Here is a 20,049-nt window from a genome sequence, read left to right on the forward strand (position 1 = left end):
AAATAGGCAAACATTTAACCAACACCCCATACGAACAGTGTTAAATGCTAAATCTTAACGCATAAAATGACAATTTAGATTGCATTTTATTCAGAGAAACAAACATGGAAAACAAAAAGTGATTTACATTCAGGCACACAATACTCAATAATTCACATACGTGTCAATATCTGGTGTAATCTCCACCAGCTACAATAATATCCCTGGCCCTCCTTCTCATAGGCTGCATCACACGCTGAATCTGACGTTGAGGTGTTGCTTTCCTTTCTTGGTGGATTCCTTGTTCTGGTTCACCACGATTTTCTACTGGAGAATCTCTCTGGCGTATTCTGCAACCCATAATATCTGAAGCACGCTCTACCTGATTGAGAAATAGATTCCTCGTGGGCAAAGGTAGGTATGCTACCGCCCCTTCACGTAAGAAATCACCAACAGCACGTGCACGATGTGGCCCAGCATTGTCGTCTATGATGACTGACCCTGTGTTCAGAGGTTGGTCATCGACATTTGGTTCAGCAATCTTGTCGAGTATGTCAGCGACGAAATCTTACAAGAAACACAGGAGAAAGGTTACCGACCAATGATAATGCATAATGATGATTGCGGGGAACAGGGGTTTGTACAGAAGAGAGAACCTCTTGTTCTGTTTGGTTTGCGCTCGCTCTCATCTTTCACTAAATGTCTTACTAAGAAACAAGCTGGAGGCACCAGGAATTTGACTGTGATTAAAGCTTTCATCAGCTTGTATTAAACCACTTGCTCAAAGTGTTTGTTTCCCATTTGGCAGGAAAAAACAAGGCAATGGATTGAGATATTTATTACATAATAGAATAAAATAAGTACTTTAGTGTCATGGCTATACTATGACAAGAAGTTGGAGATGTAGGGAATTATCAAAGATCCTCATGGTGTATACAAATGAAAATTGTGGTCGACGAGGCCACTAAAACATTTTGATTTTGCGTCCAACATCGCTTATATCGGGAAAAAACATGTTTATTGGTCAGACATGCATGGAGTCTTTGCAGCGATGCTTTTCATGTGTCTACCATTGTTATCTTGGCTTAATGACTGCAGAAGTGTTCAGTGGGTAAAGTCTGGACTGGGTGCTAGCCATGGCAGGACATCGATGTTTTACTGGAGGGCAGTTTGGCCAGTCAATGTATTGCATTGACTGAAGTGAACATCCACTAAAGAAAAACTATCACAGGGCCGGATTCGTTTCTCAACATCCACAAGCTCGTAGTCGTGTGTATCCTGCTGATCTGCTGGACATTCCACATCTCCATCATCAGCTTCATCCCTACAGCAGAAACCATATGTGTGTTTGTCAACATTGGAAGCACAAAACTGGCAATCTACTGCAAAACAGTGTAACTGTAAGACTTCGTTTCTCTTCAAGTTCACAACATTGCGTCTTAACAATAATAAGTCGAGATATATTACATTACGGAAGCAGTGGCTTCCTACTATTTGCTGTTTTAGAGTTAAGTTCTACTGCAATACAGTATAACTGTAAGACTTCGTTTCTCTTCAAGTTCACAACATTGCGTCTTAACAATAATAAGTCGAGATATATTACATTACGGAAGCAGTGGCTTCCTACTATTTGCTGTTTTAGAGTTAAGTGTAATGTCGGATCTTTTAGAGCTGTATAGTTTACTAAACATGGCGTTACTAAACACGTGGAACTCATGGTTCTCTCTCATCTCACAATACAGCAAGCTCAACAGTTGATCATCTTTTCAACGGATATCCACTCTAGGACTTTTTGGAAGCTTGGCAAACTTTTTTATTTGGTCGGTGTTAATATCTCTGACTTCACTGCTACTACTGCTATATTTGGTATTACCATTGTATTAGTACTGCAATGAGCTTTGTACTTCCACTATGCACTAGCATTGTATAGTCTGTTTGCAGTGAAAACTTACTGATGAATTTCACTTTAAACAAAAAAGTAAATCAAATTAAGTGAAATTAAGATTACGAATCCTCATAGATTTACCTTGCCTAATAGACATTTAAATCTCAGAATTTTATTCAACTTAGGATACAAGTTGTTTAACAAACGATCATAGATTCAAATCGACCTATTAAAGGATCCCTCCATTAAAGTTTATATGTTTCTTTGACATTGTTATCGTACTTATCAACTGGAATAATATTTTGACAATGCACAGTTTCTTTATGTGGCTAGTATATCAGCGTCATAAGCAACCACTTGGTGACTGGATATGGGGCGCTATAGAAATTATTGTTTATTATCATACAGCTGAAGATAAATACATATTCTGTGTTCAAGGCCATGGAAGCTATCAGGTGACTGTGCCATTTAGAATATAAGTTCAACAACATATTTAGACATTGATAAACATAAACAAAGTAATGTCAAACCTTTTAAAGCGTTCGAAGACAATAATACGAATTGCTACCATGATGCCAATTAAGCAAAGTAAACACGCTGCTAACGCCCCGGTGGTGATTGCGATCAGTGTAGAGCTCTCACTTTTGGTCTCTGAGGAAATACAAAATAACGATAACTTAATATAATATACTGTGAATAAATATGTAATATGTACACAAAAACCTTTATGGTATTTAGTATAGGAAGATGCAAATCAAATAAACTGTCTACTTTTACAAATTATTCAATAAACTTGAATGTGCTACCTCTGAAATCTACGTCCCATTTAAAGGAACTGAAACTGAAGATCATGGATGTGTACGAATTGTTGATTTTGCACTTCAAAGTCTTACCTGAACATGTTCTGACTTGAAGGCAGACCTCCAAAGGACAGTCTTTAGTACAGTTAGATGTGCATGTCTGGTTGGTATCATTACATCCTCTGGTGCAGGTTCCATGTGTCCGACCACATACTCCGTCAAGACAGACATCACACGAGATGTTACAAAATGCACCATAATATCCATTGATACAACCTTTCACACAAGATCCGTTCTTCGGGTGACAAACTTCATGGATGCAGTTTTCAATACAGGAGCAGTCAGTCCCAGCATACCCTGGTGCACAACCAGCTGCACACGACCCTGAATCCGTGCAGGACATATTTGCACACTTCCGGCTACATCGAGAGGAGCAGTTTGTACCATACCATCCGTCATTACAACCGTGGACACAGTCTCCAGTGTTGTTGTCACACTTGGGGATGCAGTTGATGGATGTATTTTGGTCACACTCCAAGACAGAAACTGCAGTTTTGTTGGGCCCAGGACGACAGTTTCCACTGCACACCTTATCACACCAATGACCATAGAAGCCAGGTTTACAGCCTTCGTCACATCCAGACACACAAGATCCTGCACAGTTCTCACATGACATCTCACAGTTCAGATCCCGGTATGGATCATGACAATCGTTACACATCCCTGTAGACCTGTTACATGACTTACATCTCTCAGAGCAGTCCTTACAGTCAAGACCATAGTAGGAGTCTACACATCCAGAAACAAAGGATGTAGAACCTTGTCTGCAGTATCCTCCATCACATCCAGCTTCACACACCGTACACTGTGTCCCAGGGTTGTGGCATGGTATGTTGCAGCTTGTACCTTTGAAGCCTGGAACACATCCCTCCGTGCAATACTCGATGCCCGTCTTTGTGAGTTCACACGACCGATGTTTGCATCCGCTGTTGCACACCAACATGCACGTCCTACCATAGAATCCAACCTCGCATGGTGCCGAGCAGTCTCCATTACTGTCACAGTCGGGACAATGCTGGCCATTGTCGCATGGTTTTGCTGAACACAAAGAATAATACAATCAGTATTTAGATAGGAACGAGGCAAAAGATGAAGCGTAACATTGACATGATCAAGGTAGGACTGATGCGTTATGTTTGTATCCGGTGACTTGTTATAGGATGTATATTTCATGATACATAGAAAACTTCGTAATACATACACTTCATATATTCTTTGAAATGTGAATGAGGAAATTGCGTTGGTAATAAGTAGTTCGTTAAACGTAAGTTAATTGTTAACATCCTGTGGACTCAATGGACAAATCACCAGGCATAACACAGGAGAAATTACAATTACACAATAGAGAATACAACTAGAATAACGACATCACACTCAAACACACACGGTGGTGCTTTTACTCAGTCAAATAATTTCCTTCTAGTTGGTATTTCAAGTCGATATTTGCTCTTTCGGAAACAGTTGAACTACAACGAATATACTGATGAAACAACAAAACATAGTAAACTTGCCTGGTGCAAACAGTACAGTGAGTGCTAAACACGGAATCGCCACAGACGTCAGGAAGTATCTGAAATAGAAAACAACGTATGCCCGTATTCCATGTATGATCATAACAAACATATTTTGGAAGTCAAACCTTCTACATTAAACCTACTCACTGGTGCCGAGAGAGGAACATCTCCAGTGTGTGTGTATCAAGCTGACTGATGCAGCCTAATGTGTGACCACCAGTTGCGGGATCAGAGTTATATTGTCAGTTAACTGTAATCTTCCGTTTAAGGGGAAGTATAAATTAACCATCCAAAGCATAATGCACGAAAGCTAATGGAAAACAGTTTTACAATAACGTTTGCTTTTATACTAAAGCATCAATATTATTCGACATTGTTGTAGCAGGTTCAAGATGGACATCCGTGGCACACTGATTATTTGCTTTCATTATCATTACAGGTTTGTAGTTACCTTTACTTGTACTGGGAGATGTTATATACTAAGCAGCAAAAGAAACGTCAGTTTGGAATTTTCCTTCGCAGAAACGGATAACTGTAAACTCCTTTTGATTGTATATTTTACAACATCTCCAACTTTACCTGTGCAAAGACATTCCTTCCCAAACTCAGAATGGAACCCAGGAAATGGTCTCAAAACACAACCTGTTCTCGGAGATGGTACTGTGTTCTCCATGTTTTTCATGCAACTCATGCTGCACGTACTGTTCCTGAGGACCAGCCCTATAAACGCACCTCCAAAACTTGTTGAAACATTCACATTACAACGTCAGCAGGGTGCCGCGACTCACGACAGCTCAGAGGAGTAACAAGGCGCTAGGAAGACTTGAAGCTGGCCACACTGCACAAGCTGTTACCCATCACTTCCACGTGAACGTTCAGACTATCTACAGGCTGCAGCAACGTTTCCGGGTCACTAACACCACACATGATCGCCCCTCGTCTTGGCAGACCAAGGGTGACCACAAGACGACAAGACCACCATGTCGTGCGACAGCATGTACACAATCCCTTCATGCAGGCATCCGAAACAGCACGCCAGACAGTGGGAACACACGGAAGACCAATCAGTACCTGATACAGTACACCGACGTCTTAACAGCAGGAACCTCCATTGCTGTAGACCTTTACTGTGGACCTATCCTCACCCCTCGTCATCAGCGTGAACGTCTACAGTTTGCCCTACAACACCACAACTGGCAATACAGGCAATGGAGAACTGTTCTGTTCTACAGATGGCAGAACAAAAATATGACGACGACGTGGCCAGCGTTACTCAGACCAATGTGTTATGGACTCATGGTGCAAGCATCATGGTATGGGGTGGAATAGACAGTGGGTCTATTGGTGTTCCAGAACCTTGGTCCAGGGAGAGGAGGCGACATCACAGCGGTGCGCTGCATCGACCAGGCTCTCAGACCCCACGTCATACATACATTTCGCACGTCACCGGAACAACGTTTTCCAGCATGATAACGCTCTGGGCCCATACTGCTACAAGGGACATCCTTTAGCAGAACGGTGTCAACATTATGCAGTGGCCAGTCCTTAGTCCTGATCTAAAACCCAACTGAACATCTTTGGGATGAAATTCAGAGGAGACTGAATAATGAAATACACAATTCCATTTTAGAAAGTGGTCAGATGTAACAGATGTTATATTTGGGGTTACACTTTCTTAGTAAAGTACAGATTCTAGTACTTTTGGGTTGCGTCCCATCCGTCTAAGCGTCTGACTTTGTGTGCTGGGGATTAGGTGCCTGACTCTAATGGTGTGGGCTCGAATCCCAGCTACCTGATTGGTCTTGAAGGGTCACGTGACCGTCGACAGAAAAGCACATTGACTCCAAACAAGGTCGGACCAAAAGTAATAGAATTATTGACTTAAGTTACTAAAAATAGATAATGGCGTCAAGCTATGATATCATTCTATTGTTTACATGTCACAGTATTGTTGATATAACGTTGTTGGTTTGTAGTGAAAATATAAATGCTTTTCTTTGACTAAATCGACATGTTTGGGTTTATAGAAGATTTTTCAGGAATTACATAATAAAACGCTTATGGACTGGTGAATTTGGTTCATAATAACAGGTGTTGACCTCATTACCAGTCTATAATTGTATAACATTGACGACTTCATATACTCATGTCTAGACAGGGCGGTCACTGTCTACAGTGTTATACTGACCAAAAGACACACTTAGCTCTAGTCAGGACTATCAGTGTACACAGTGTTGTATTGACCACTTCACACACTCAGCTCTAGTCAGGACTGTCAGTGTATACAGTGTTATATTGACCACCTGACACACTCAGCTCTAGTCAGGACTGTCAGTGTATACAGTGTTATATTGGCCACATTACACACTCAGCTCTAGTCAGGACTGTCAGTGTATACAGTGTTATATTGACCACTTGACACACTCAGCTCTAGTCAGGACTCTCAGTGTATACAGCTTTGTATTGACCACTTGACACACTCACTGCTGCTTAGCATATAACATCTCCCAGTACAACTAAGGTAACTGCAAACCTGCAATGATAATGAAAGCAAATAATGAGTGTGCCACGGATGTCTATTGAACCTGCTACAACAAAGTGTATAGAGTGTTATATTGACCACTTGACCCACTCATCTCTAGTCAGTGTTGTCAGTGTAAACACTCGCTGTATTGACCACTTAACACACTCAACTCTAGTCGGGGCTGTCAGTGTATACAGTGTTATATTGACCACTTGACACACTCACCTGTATAAAGAGCTATCAGTGTATACAGTGTTATATTGGGTACATTACACACTGAGCTCTAGTCAGGTCTGTCAGTGTAAACAGTGTTATATTGACCACGTGACAAACTCAGCTCTAGTTAGGACTGCCATTTTATACATTGTTATACTGACCACATGACACACTCAGCTCCAGTCAGGACTGTCAGTGTATACAGTGTAATATTGGCCACATGACACACTCCAGCTCTAGTCATGACCTTCTGTGTACACAGTGTTATATTGACCACTTGACACACTCAGCTATAGTCAGGACTGTCTGTGTATATCGTCAGAGTGACAACAGTATACACATTTTTTAAGTGGCAGTTTAGAAGTTTAGGCGTAGAATATTGAACAACTTTAAGGATAACAACTTAGTGTTGAGTGCGACGTTTCGATACACAATCTTTTACCTTGCCAAGCAGGATACAAAAAATCTGTATCGAAACGTCGCACTCACGAAATAATGAAGTCGTTATGCATATATTTTGTTCTATATACCATACACATCCGGATTTTCTGTCTAAACGCAACTCTCAACCCCTACCTATACACATTTCTAATGTGATCCCGCTGGGCTGCTTTGGGACAATGTATGTTTTTACACTGATTGAATTAAACGTGTTGTCGATTTGAAATCCTATTAGATTTTACTTTTATTTTCGTTTTTGTGTGTATGCCACTGCCATAAATTATCTGTAAGTCACATATTTTGCTAAGGAGTTTCAAGTCTCTTTGGCGGTCAGAAAGTCATAAGACGTTTTGAGAAGCAGATGATAGAAACTGTTTTTAAATATCACAGAATCATGCTTTTGATTTAATTGAATTTTGTAATGTGTATTCATGCCCATGTTTATTATATTTCCTGCTTAATACTTCCTTCCCTGGGAATGTGGTCCACAGCAATGATTTATTATGGATATGGCCAGGAGAGGGAATGCTCCCGTATCGAGCAATTGACAAGCCTGCGGTGTCGCCAAATCATTCAAATCACTGCATAACCTGCTCTGCCATTTTTATGTTTAACTTCCTGCTAGGGCTACGCTAACAAAATCAGCTGGGAATCTTTGTCAGCCTCATACGAGGTAATTCTCACGTATCGGGGTGGCATAACTGGCTGTTTCCAATTATTTCATATGGGGTCCAGTTTATGGACAAATACAATGTTGAATGAGGACATTGTTTTCTGTATAGGCGACGTTTTGACATAGATTCTAATGTCGTTGTCAAGCAAGTGGTGACTTGTATATCCATAAAAATCTTCCTAAATCTTCACCTCCCTCAACTTCAAGAATGTTTACCATATTAAGAGTAGGACAAAATACCACCCGGACAAAATACCACCCAGACAAACACCAACCCATAGGACAAAATGTCTGTACACTGCTGATAAAATACAAACAGTGTGAAACACGACATACAATTTATTTTGAAATAAATATTTCTATTTTTCCTCATAAATAAGCAGTATTGATTATAAACACTCATAACACGATTCAACATAATACATCATCGTGGTATATTTTCATGGTACATGCAATCATCTATAGCATCACTCTAGAACATCAGCATCTTTGTACATCTTAATTGATGCATGACTGATACTATATGATATGTAACAAGCACCAGATTCGCCATTGTCGACGATGTCTTCATGGACCCCATGACATTCTAATGCAATTTTTCTTGAAAATTCCCACCTAATACTGCTCTTTTATTTGTAACCTTCTTAGTGTACACAAAACATCTAAAACATTTTGTAACAGACACATTGCATCACAGACACATTTATACGATTTATCAATGCAGTCGCTGGCCTCTGTTACGAAAAACATGGTAAATCAACTTATGTATTTGTGCTATATGGCGGCAGCTGTAAATAATCGAGTATGCCATCATCTCAGTTTTTATTTAATTTGCTGTTTTATATTTTGGTGCATTAATTTTTGGGGAAAAAGGAGGAAAATGTGCTTAAATGTGAATTAATACCTATCTACTCTCGACGATTGTTTCCTTTGATTTGATTTTATCGAAAGCTTAGGTTAATTTGTATCCCGGGTCTACAGTTTACGTCTCCCTACAGTTGTGATCTGCCTACAGTTGTGATCTCCCTACAGGTGAGAACGCTAATAGTTGTCATCTCCCTATAGATGAGATCTACTAACAATTGTTATCTCCCTACAGGTGAGGTCTGCCTTCAGTCGAGATCTACTTAAAGTCCTGATTTCCCTACACTTGAGATCTCCCTACAGCTGAAGTCTCCCTACAGTTGTGATCTCCCTGCAGTTGAGATCTCCTTTCAGTTGTTAACCTCCCTGCAGTTGAGGTTTGTCTACAGTTATGGTCTCCCTACAGCAGAGATATCTCAACAGGTATGATCTATCTATAGCTGAGGTCTCCATACAGTTGTGATCGCCCTGCAGTTGAGATCTCCCTTCAGTTGTTAATCTCCCTGCAGTTGAGGTTTGTCTACAGTTATGATCTCCCCGCAGTTGATGTTTACCTACAATTATGATCTCCCTGCAGTTGAGGTTTACCTACAATTATGATCTCCCTGCAGCTGATGTTTACCTACAGTTATGATCTCCGCAGTTGAGGTTTGCCTACAATTATGATCTCCCCGCAGTTGAGGTTTGTCTACAATTATGATCTCCCCTGCAGTTGAGGTTTACCTGCAGTTATGATCTCCAGGCAGTTGAGGTTTACCTACAGTTATGATCTCCCGCAGTTGAAGTTTACATACAGTTATGATCTCCCTGCAGTTGAGGTTTGTCTACAGCTATGATCTCCCCTGCAATTTAGGTTTACCTACAGGCATAATCTCCCTGCAGTTGAGGTTTACCTACAATTATGACCTCCTGCAGCAGATGTTTACCTACAGTTATGATCTCCCTGCATTTGAGTTTACCTACAATTATGATCTCTTTGCAGTTGGGGTTTACCTACAGTTATGATCTCCTGCAGTTGAGGTTTGTCTATAATTATGATCTCCCTGCAGTTGACGTTTACCTACACTTATGATCTCCTGCAGTTGAGGTTTTGTCTACAATTATGATCTCCCCGCAGTTGATGTTTACCTACAATTATGATCTCCCTGTAGCTGAGGTTTGTCTACAGTTATAATCTCCCTGCAGTTTAGGTTTGTCTACAATTATGATCTCCCTGCAGTTGATGTTTACCTACAGTTATGATCTCCCTGCAGTTGAGGTTTGTCTACAATTATGATCTCCCCGCAGTTGAGGTTTACCTACAATTATGATCTCCCTGCAGTTGAGGTTTGTCTACAGTTATGATCTCCCCGCAGTTAATGTTTGTCTACAGTTATGATCTCCCCGCAGTTGAGGGTTTACCTACAGTTATGATCTTCCTGCAGTTGAGGTTTACCTACAGTTATGATCTCCCCTGCAGTTAATGTTTACCTACAGTTATGATCTCCCTGCAGTTGATGTTTCTACAATTATGATCTCCCCGCAGTTAATGTTTACCTACAGTTATGTTCTTCCCCCAGTTTAGGTTTACCTACAGTTCTGATCTCCCTGCAGTATGAGGTTTATCTACAATTATGATTCCCTGCAGTTGAAGGTTTTCCTACAGTTATGATCTCCTGCAGTTGAGGTTTACCTACAGTTATGATCTCCCTGCAGTTGAGGTTTACCTACAATTATGATCTCCCTGCAGTTGAGTTTATATCGTAATCCCAGTGATCTACTGCTGCAAATAGTTACCAGATCTGTTAACGTGATCACGCATGGGATGTTATGTGGTATGTGTGTTGTGTAATGAATCGCTATCGTGTTTACCTAAACGTTTTCGTATATGTGTACTTCTAAAAATGATTGTAACATGCTATTTCACTTGATTGTACGTATTCAGTTGCAGATTGATGATATGTAATGAATCCGGGTTTGTATAATAAACTGGGATTTATATCTTCAGGTCTTGTGTTTTGTGGGGTTGGCAGTATCTCTGCCAAGTCAGCTGATTCCCCACTCCTCGTTTTTTACAGATATACAAGCGTTGAAAGCCACTCTTTCAGCAATGTTTACACTGGGTCAAGTTTCTGTGTGACATTAACGATAGGAGGATCTAAACACAGTATAAGGCGTTTTTTCTGTGATATTCGTTCAAGCATTTCAACATTCAGTCGTAATGCTGCAGATCAGTATATCTACATAGGTCCATCAGCTACATGCCGAGGATGAAAATAAATGGCAAAGTGATTTGTGTTTCTCAAACTGAAGAAATTCTCATAATCGTATTCAGCTTTTTGAAATAGCATTATTCGAAGTTGATATTGTTAGACGCATGTATTTTTCAGTTTAGACTTCAATCTAATCATTTGTATACGCTGTAAACGCTGGCACACAGAGCGAAAATCAACACTATACATCTATATCTCCATAGACGCAAAACATATTGAAGTCATTGAACTTATATATGCATATAAATATTACACTTCCGAACATAATGCATACGCGAGGGCAAGTGCACCTGTACTTATTGCTAGTATAGCTGTATCACTGGTGACGCTATCTCTGCTGGCTGCTGCTGATTTGTCGGTTGAGTAAAGGCAGTCCTACAGTGGTCCAGTTGCTGCTGTTTCATCGTTCTGCTCACCGTGCTACCCTAGCGTATGTGGCTACTCTTTCAGTGTCCTACAGAAAAGATTAATCCTGGTGGGGTTATTGCTGATCTGTCAGGGCAGGAGTCTGAAATCATAAGTACGGCTAACAAGGCGGTTACACCAAGTGATGCCGATAATAACTGGTCAATTCTAATACAAGGCTCATGCATTCTGAATACACAAAGGTATTCAATGTATGCACAGGGTTAAGTAGCCATAGTGTAATTGGTTAATGATGTAAGCTTAAGAAGCCCCACGACACCTGCTGTCGCCTACGATATCCAGGACGTGATGACGGGGCGCTGCTTGATACTGTGTTACCAATTGGATCTATTTCATCGACTCTACAAACTGTCCACAGTTGCCCTCCAGAAGTGTTACTATGACCGGGCAGAAAATGGCAGCATACAGTGTCCTGTTTATTAGCCTTTAAACATGAAAGATCAGTCATTGTTCTTTAGCGTATTCATCCACAATCTCTCATGATTTGTCCTCAAGTTCAAGGCTGCTGTGTCCGGTGATCATTGTTGGCAGTGGTTACTGACAGCCCCTGGCCGACAGCTTGCGGCTTAAGTGACAAGCAGCAGGATGTTCGGCATCCAACAACAAAACAGCCTCCAATCGATATCACTTATGGTGGGCACAGCAGACAGCAGAGAAGGAAATTATTTGTGGTCTTAACTCCGGTGTTACACCCCTTGTCCTCAGAGTCATGGGGTATAACTTCTATACTGCCCAGATGACACTGTAGCGTTCTAGGCAAACTTCGCTGTGGTACACTTCCATTGGAAATAGAACGTGGTAGATTTTCTAGTCCTGCGACGCCACTTGCAGACAGGCTTTGTCGTCACTGTAGTAGTCAGGCTGTCGAAGACGAAGTCCATTTCTTAGTTAACTGTCCGTATGATGCTGATCTTCGGTATGATTTTTTTAGAAAATCTAGTAGCTTACACCCTAACCTTGCTCAGTTACCAAACACTGAACAAGCTACATTCCTGTTTCAAACAGAAAATATTGTTAAGCCACTGGCCGCTTTAGTAAGCTGTATGTATCGGCGTAAGCTATCATCCCAATAACTTGCTGTGTCTCTTATCGGCCATCTGGCAGTGTGTTTGTATTTTTGTATGCTCTTTTACCGCTACCATTTTGATATGTACATTCAAGTGACACATAAATAAACTATTTTGTCTGTCTGTCTGTGTAACTGGCGTCAAGGCGTCAAAAGCGGGGAACTTGCATCCTAAGCTGTGTTCCGGAGCTGTAACCTGTTTTGTATTCACAGTCTTCAAACCAAGACTAGATTTTTTTAATCAGATAAAGCTGTATCATTGCTACAAGTTTATGAGGCCTTTCAGATCTAGAAGTTGTTTCATTACTCAGTGTGTCTACACGTTATATCAGAATGATTCATGTTTAGACTGAATAAGAGTAAATGCTTTCACAAAAAAAAGACCAGATGTAAGTAATAATAAGAATGACTTTTCTGTTATAACGTAGTCAGTATGACCCTAACATAAACATGAAATAATGGGGCGGTGTGGTAGCCTAATGGTTAAAGCGTTGGCTCGTCACGCCGAAGACCCGGCTTCGAATCCCCACATGGGCACAATGTGTGAAGCCCATTTCTGTTGTCCCCCGCCGTGATGTTGCTGGAATATTGCTAAAAGCGGGGTAAAACCAAACTCAGTCAGTCAGTCATGAAATAATATTTCTCAGAACAGTCCGCTTTGGCAAATGTCTCTTTGAGCACAATCTTGATATGGTTAGAGCATAGACGAACGTTCTGTGGACTAGTTACTGCAGTTTCACAAGGATACCCCACACAGACATGGCATTGTAAACGGGAGCTGACCAGTACGTGTTTCAGTACCCTAATGCTGTATGCCTTAAAGGGTATGACATAACCGCTGATATTCTGTTTTTCGTATACTCGTTTTTCGTATGTCTGGAAATGTTTTAAAGTACTGAAAATAAAAATGACTCCGAACACAAGTGCAATGCGTTTTAGAATTCACACTGCTATGTAGTATTGGGCAGGTATTTATGTGTAGCAAGTTGCCCGACACGTCACATCGGCAATATTTCAGCCATATCCTGATGCGAACACATTCGACAAGGTGAGTGAGTGTGTTTAGTTTTGCTCAGCATTTTTCAAGCTATATGACTGTTGTCTGTAAATAATCTAATCTGGACCAGACAATCCAGCGATCAACATCATGAGCATCGATCTACGCAACTGGCATACAATGACATGTGTCAGTCATGTCAGCGAGCCTGACCACCCGATTCCGTTAGTCGCCTGTTACAACAAGCTTGGGTTACTGAAGGTCAATTCTAACCCGGATCTTCACGTGGGTTCGACATAAGGAATACATGTATACACATTACAAAGACCATGTGGACACATTAATAAATATTACTAATTACAGAATACATGGAGGTCCAATTGTTGAACTCAGTAACTATGTAAATCGAATCAGATTTCATCTAAACAGTTAACTATTAATAAGCTAAATACATAATACACAATATTAGCATAATCGTACATAACAGAATTAAGAAATGATGACAAATAAGGCAGGCCATGCATTAAGCCAGTGCATTTTTATTGTGATTGCTTTGAGAACATTACCAAGATGGTTAACACGTATATGCAGGTCTTGTCAGCATGTCAAATAACTTGACAGTGACAATAATATAACACAAATATTCATATTTACATGTAGACACCTTGTGTAGACAAGTCAAGTTGATATGTCAGTGAACAGAGTATAAACAAATATGTCAGAGGGTAGTTACAAGGTACAAAAATATGTCAAAGGACCATGGGGCATGGAGTCCATATGGCTGAATATGAACATCAGCACCACCATCAGACACTAAAAAATGAACTTAAATATTTGAAGACGTGTTTTGTAAACAACATGGTCAGCCGAATTCGCCACGTTATACCTCTTTGCATCAAGCGTAACGTTTGGTATATGATTAGTGTGGGTTCGTGAGTTGAGTTTTACGCTGCTTTAAGCAATATTCCAGCAATATCGGGGCGGGGGGGACACAAGAAATGGGCTTTACACATTGTACTCATGTGGGGAATCGAACGAGTGAACGCTTTAACCACTAGGCGACCCCACCGCCCCTGGTATATGATTTCAATTTCTATGTTATATTGACACTTGCACATAATCATCCTAGGTAACCTACATGATGTTTCTATGCAACTGATGAAATGTAGTTTGCATTACTCATGTTCAACTTGCATTAACATGTAATTGTTCTTCGTTTCATTGATCAATTTACGAAACACTGTTGAGAAAGCAAAAGACAAACATACTTCCCTGGTTTGTAAATCCTCAGGTCAAAATACTGCACGGGTTATCATATCAAACGAGACATTCCAATAAATCGTCTGAAACATGTTTATGCACGCGGCAAGGTGATAGAAACACTAATTAAAATACTCGCATAATTACGCTCTTTTACAACATGACGACAAGTACCCAGTTATATCACGGCGTGTCAGTTCAATGTGGAAGGAAAGTGGAAGTTTTGGTGATAACCAGGAGCACGGGTATGGATCTGACACAAAAGCCTGCATGCAGAAGCTCAAACACATTCATTTGACCTTTTTTTGGTCATTACATTACAGCTAAAGAAAAGAAAACACAAACATCAAGAAGCAACGAAACAAAGACTAATGAGAAGCTAATCATCTCACAATGGTGTTTTGTCTGTTTTCTATTACACAAGTTCCACATTTGCTACAATCTACTATAACACGGAATCTTGAGGCTGATGATTACGTTTCAGAGGCGACATGTAGATTGTGTAGATAGTGCTAGGCACTAATAATAATAATAATAATAATAATTGATTTATAGAGCGCCTATTTCCAAAAGATATTGCTCAATGGCGCTATAAAGAGAACAGATTATAGACAATGTCTATGGAAAAAGAGAGTTTGAAAAGATGAGTTTTGAGGGCAGTTTGGAAAGCGTCAGCAGATTCTATTTCTTTTAGGGCGAGTGGTAGAATGTTCCAGAGATAAGGGCTGCAGCAGAGAACGCTCTTGATCCCATGGATGTTTAACGTGAGGCTGTGTAAGCAGTAAGGAGTTTGACGAGCGGAGCAATCGGCTTGGAACATGGACATGAATGAGGCTTTTAAGATATTGAGAAAACATGTTTTCATAGATGCAGCTGTGTGTAAGAAGAAGAAGTTTGTGTTGAATTCTGCTTGATACAGGAAGCCAGTGATGAGTTTTGAGGACAGGTGTCACAATTTGGTAGATTGGTGGACGGGCAACAACACGGGCGGCTGAATTTTGAATCCGTTGAGTTGTGAAAGGAGCTGTTGAGGAATGTTGTAATAGAGGGAGTTGCAGATATCAAGTTTAGAGAGAACAAGGCTGGTCGTTAGAAGCTGGTTGGTGTTGAAGTCTAAGAGGGTTCGGATCTTGCTAATATTGAAGATATGGTAGAAGCATCCGTTGCTGAGTGATTTGATTTATTTTTTTTCTCATGACATTGTTGATTGAACGATGACACCAAGATTTTTTGCATACGGACTGCGGACTGCGTGATAACATCTTGTCCAATTTCAAGAGATAAACTGTCAGGCACTTTGGAAAGTTGATGCGTGGATCCGATGGTCGAGAACTCAGTCTTTGTGTCATTCAATTGCAGAAAGTTCAAGGTCATCCAGCCTCTTATTTCAGCAACACATTGTTGTATCTTCAGTGCACAATCTTCAGCAAGGTTAGGCTCCGCTGCCAGATATAACTAATTGTCAGCATAGAGATGAAATTTCAGTCAGTGCTTTGTCACCAATGGGAAGAATGTACAGACTAAACAGTAAAGGTCCAAGGACAGATCCTTGGGGAACGCCATATTGGAGTGGTGATGCAGTGGAGAGTACAGATTCCACTTTGATGGACTGAGACCTATCAGATAGCTAAGAACGTATCCAGTCAGGGACAATTCCATCAATACCGACTCTGACCTTCAGACGCGGCAGAATGATTTGGTGATCAACAGTATCAGAAGCACTGGAGAGATCCAAAAGAACAAGGAGAGTCACCTGACGCTGGTCCATGGCAGTCATGATGTCATTGTGTACTTGGACTAGCGCGGTCTCTGTACTGTTTTTTTACCTGTACGCTGATCGGTAGGGCTCCATCAAGTCATGTGCTGAAGGTGTTCCACAATTCTGTTTGCAACTATCTTCTCGAGACATTTAGACAGAAAGGACAAATTTGACCCTGTCCTGTAGTTTCTGGAATTGTCTGCATCAAGGGTTGGTTTGTTCAACAGTAGCGTGATCACAGCCTGCTTATAGACACTTGGTACTTCACCCCAACTGATAGAAGAGTTGAAAAATGTCGAATACAGCTGGTAGTAGATGAGAAAACGTGGATTTTGAGGGCCAAGTGGGCAGAACATCAAGAGATGATGTTTTCACTTTTGCTGCAAAAACGACAAGCTTGAAATCAGGACCTGTAAGAGTTCTAAATGTGGTGAGTGGTTGTCTGGTGAAAGGAACCTCAACAAAGACCATGGTGCACAGTTCCTGTCTACTTTGCAAATCACTGCGAATGTCTTCAATTTTCCTGGAGAAGAACGTCACAAACTCCTCTGCTAAGTTCTTCAGATCACTGTGTTCAGGAAGACAACAGTTAGAATTTTGCTGAGGAGGCTACTGAGGAGAGGGTGTAGTTGCTGGGGATTGTTTTACTCTCCCTAATGTTTTTCGAGATGAATGCCTGCTTTGTGGAACGTAATTCACTGTTCACCATATTGCGAGCATTACAATACATTTGACGATGAATTTCTAGTTGTGTTTTCGGCAATCTTTTCAGCGACACGGCGCTTCTTTTTCAAGTCACGGATATTGTCATTATGCCATCCTGTATTTGGGCATATAACAACCACTCTGGATTTCAGAGGTGCATGGCTGTCAAGAATCTGTTCAAGTGTTTCATCAAACTTGAGGACTTTGGCATTCACATCTGTTTCATTAGAAACTCGGTCAGACACTTCCGCGGTGTCAATAGCAAATGCAAAATCATCAATGTTAATGTTTCTAGTCTTTCGATATGAGAGTACCTGTGTGGTGGCATTGGCTCACTTAGATCAAAAATACATTTAATAACAAAGTGATCAGAAATATTCTCATCAGCAACTGTCACACTCTTCACTAATCCACAGTCTTCTTTGGTGAGAACCAAGTACAAGATGTGACCTGATTTATGGGTGACAGGGGAAACATGTTGTTTGACAGTAAAACTGTTCAAGAGATCACAGAACAATTTTGAATTGGAGTCTGAAAGTAAATCAACGTGGACATTGAAATCACCCAGAATTACAAGCTTTCCTGGTTCCACGATAATCCGCTCTAGTGAATCCGAGAATTGTATGCTTGTTTTTCTTTGATGTTGGGGGTCTATGCACAACCAAAAATCTGATTACCTGACTAGTTCCTCAGCAACACACACGCAATTAATGTTGTGTTCCATTTAACTTCGACTCTCAGAAAAAACACTTCAGTGTTGGTGATGAGGATTACTCAGTCCTTGACCTCATTGTGTCAGGAACAGTTCATGCAATTCCATTTGATGTAAACGTTTTGCAATCATAAGGGCTGATTCGTCATGATAGTTTCGTGCCTTGATGTCAAGCCTATTTTGTGATAGAACATACCGCATAATTTCCTTGTTTCCTGTTTTGCAGGCAATGTGAAGGATGTTGTTTCCGTCATTGTCCACATGCAATAAATCAGCACGTCGACTCACAAGTATCCGAATCACTTCATTTTGCTTCCGCTGTGCTGCCCATAACCGTGGCGTTCTTCCACATTGCCCACGGCCGTTGATGTCTACCATACGCGTAGACAGGATATGCTGCACCAAATCTACATGTCCTCCCATGCAAGCCTAGTGTATGATGTTGTTCCCGATATTACCTCGTTGTAATGCATTAGCTCCCTTACTCACAAGCAGTTTAAACACGCTCCTGTGTCCATTAAGTGCTGCGAACATTAAAGGTGTTGCCCCATACTTCCCCAGACAATTGATGTTAAAAACGTTTTGTGAGAGGACATACTCCACTATTTCAACATGTCCTCCATGACACGCTGCATGGAGCACATTGTTACCATCCTTATCTTTGTGTGATATGTCACTTCTATTCCCAACAAGTATGTGAAACATCTCTTTATGTACTTGCTTTGCTGCCAGCATTACTGCTGTCTTTCCATATATATTACTACTGTTAATATCAATCTCTTTCTCAGCGAGGACCTTCTCCGCGATTCCAGTGTGTCCTCCATGACAGGCATAATGAAGGATGGTGTTCCGATCATTATCCATTAACATACAGTCAGGACCATTATCCAACAGATACACAAGTATGGTTGCTCTTGAGCCATGCTGTCCACATCAAGGGGGGTTACTCCGTCGTTCCTCTTGCTGTTGATAAGGTTGGGTTCTTTTGAGAGCACATATTTTACAATGTCTATATGTCCCCTGATACAGGCAATGCTAAGAATGTGGTCACCATCAAGATCCGTTCCTGTCATACATGCTTCATGTGTGTGGAGATATTCAAATACGTCATGGTGACCTGACGTAGCAGCCAACATCAATGGTGTGGATCCATACAAATTACAATTGTTGACGTCTAGTTCACCATCACCCATGAGCTGTTTCACATCATCCAGATTCCCGTCAACAATGGCCTTGTGGAACAAGGAGTCCGTAGCTGACTGTCGATGTGAACCTGTGTTGAAATTCTGATACTGCAATTCTATATATGAATAGCCTATACTTTGATGTTACAAAGGTGAGTACCTCCGAGATTCCGTTAATGCTCCTTCAAACATAACTTCAGATATATCGTTTCGAGAAAACTTAATGTGCTCTAGGCGACCATCACTTTTATATTAGAATTTTAAGAACAACAAAGTTCACCGGAGACTTCACCTTTAGGGGATCCAACTACCTGACTTTCTAACCTCAATATAAAACCTTTTTCTTTTGTGCCTCTATCAATTAATTATCAGCTGTGTTTGATTCGTTCATCTTACCTCCATACATCTTGTCCGGATTCCATGAGTCTTCAGTGTTCACTGAGGAAAATAGTACATACATACAATAAATATGATTTCAGATGTGATATTGTCTTTATTTCTCTAAGGCGTTTTATTATAACTCTCGAACAATAACTTGGTAAATGCAGATTCTAGGCGAACATCACTTTTATATTAGAATTTTAAGAACAACAAAGTTCACTGGAGACTTTACCTTTAGGGGGTGCAACTACCTGACTTTCTAATCTCAATATAAAACCTTTTTCTTTTGTGCCCCTATCAAATAATTATCAGCTGTGTTTGATTCGTATATCTCACCTCTCTGAGTGAGTG

General features: G+C 40.7%; 1 protein-coding gene and 1 long non-coding RNA gene across 2 annotated transcripts; both read right to left on the minus strand.

Moving 5' to 3' along the window:
- Positions 1–1,134: 1,134 nt before the first annotated feature.
- On the minus strand, positions 1,135–18,511 carry LOC124273746 (multiple epidermal growth factor-like domains protein 11). The gene is made up of 5 exons (XM_046709047.1): positions 18,330–18,511; positions 17,208–17,284; positions 2,758–3,762; positions 2,395–2,515; positions 1,135–1,303 (listed from the first exon to the last, which is right to left on the minus strand). The coding sequence occupies exons 1-5, from the start codon at positions 18,509–18,511 to the stop codon at positions 1,135–1,137; spliced, it is 1,554 nt and encodes a 517-aa protein (XP_046565003.1).
- An 861-nt stretch (positions 18,512–19,372) lies between these two features.
- Positions 19,373–19,824, minus strand: LOC124273748. Its single transcript, XR_006897729.1, has 2 exons — positions 19,714–19,824; positions 19,373–19,406 (listed from the first exon to the last, which is right to left on the minus strand). It is a non-coding gene; the product is annotated as an uncharacterized LOC124273748 (long non-coding RNA).
- Positions 19,825–20,049: the final 225 nt, after the last annotated feature.

This window comes from Haliotis rubra, unplaced genomic scaffold, assembly GCF_003918875.1.
Source record: "Haliotis rubra isolate DU_JTF1 unplaced genomic scaffold, ASM391887v1 Scf1836, whole genome shotgun sequence".
Taxonomy (NCBI): Eukaryota; Metazoa; Mollusca; class Gastropoda; order Lepetellida; family Haliotidae; genus Haliotis; species Haliotis rubra.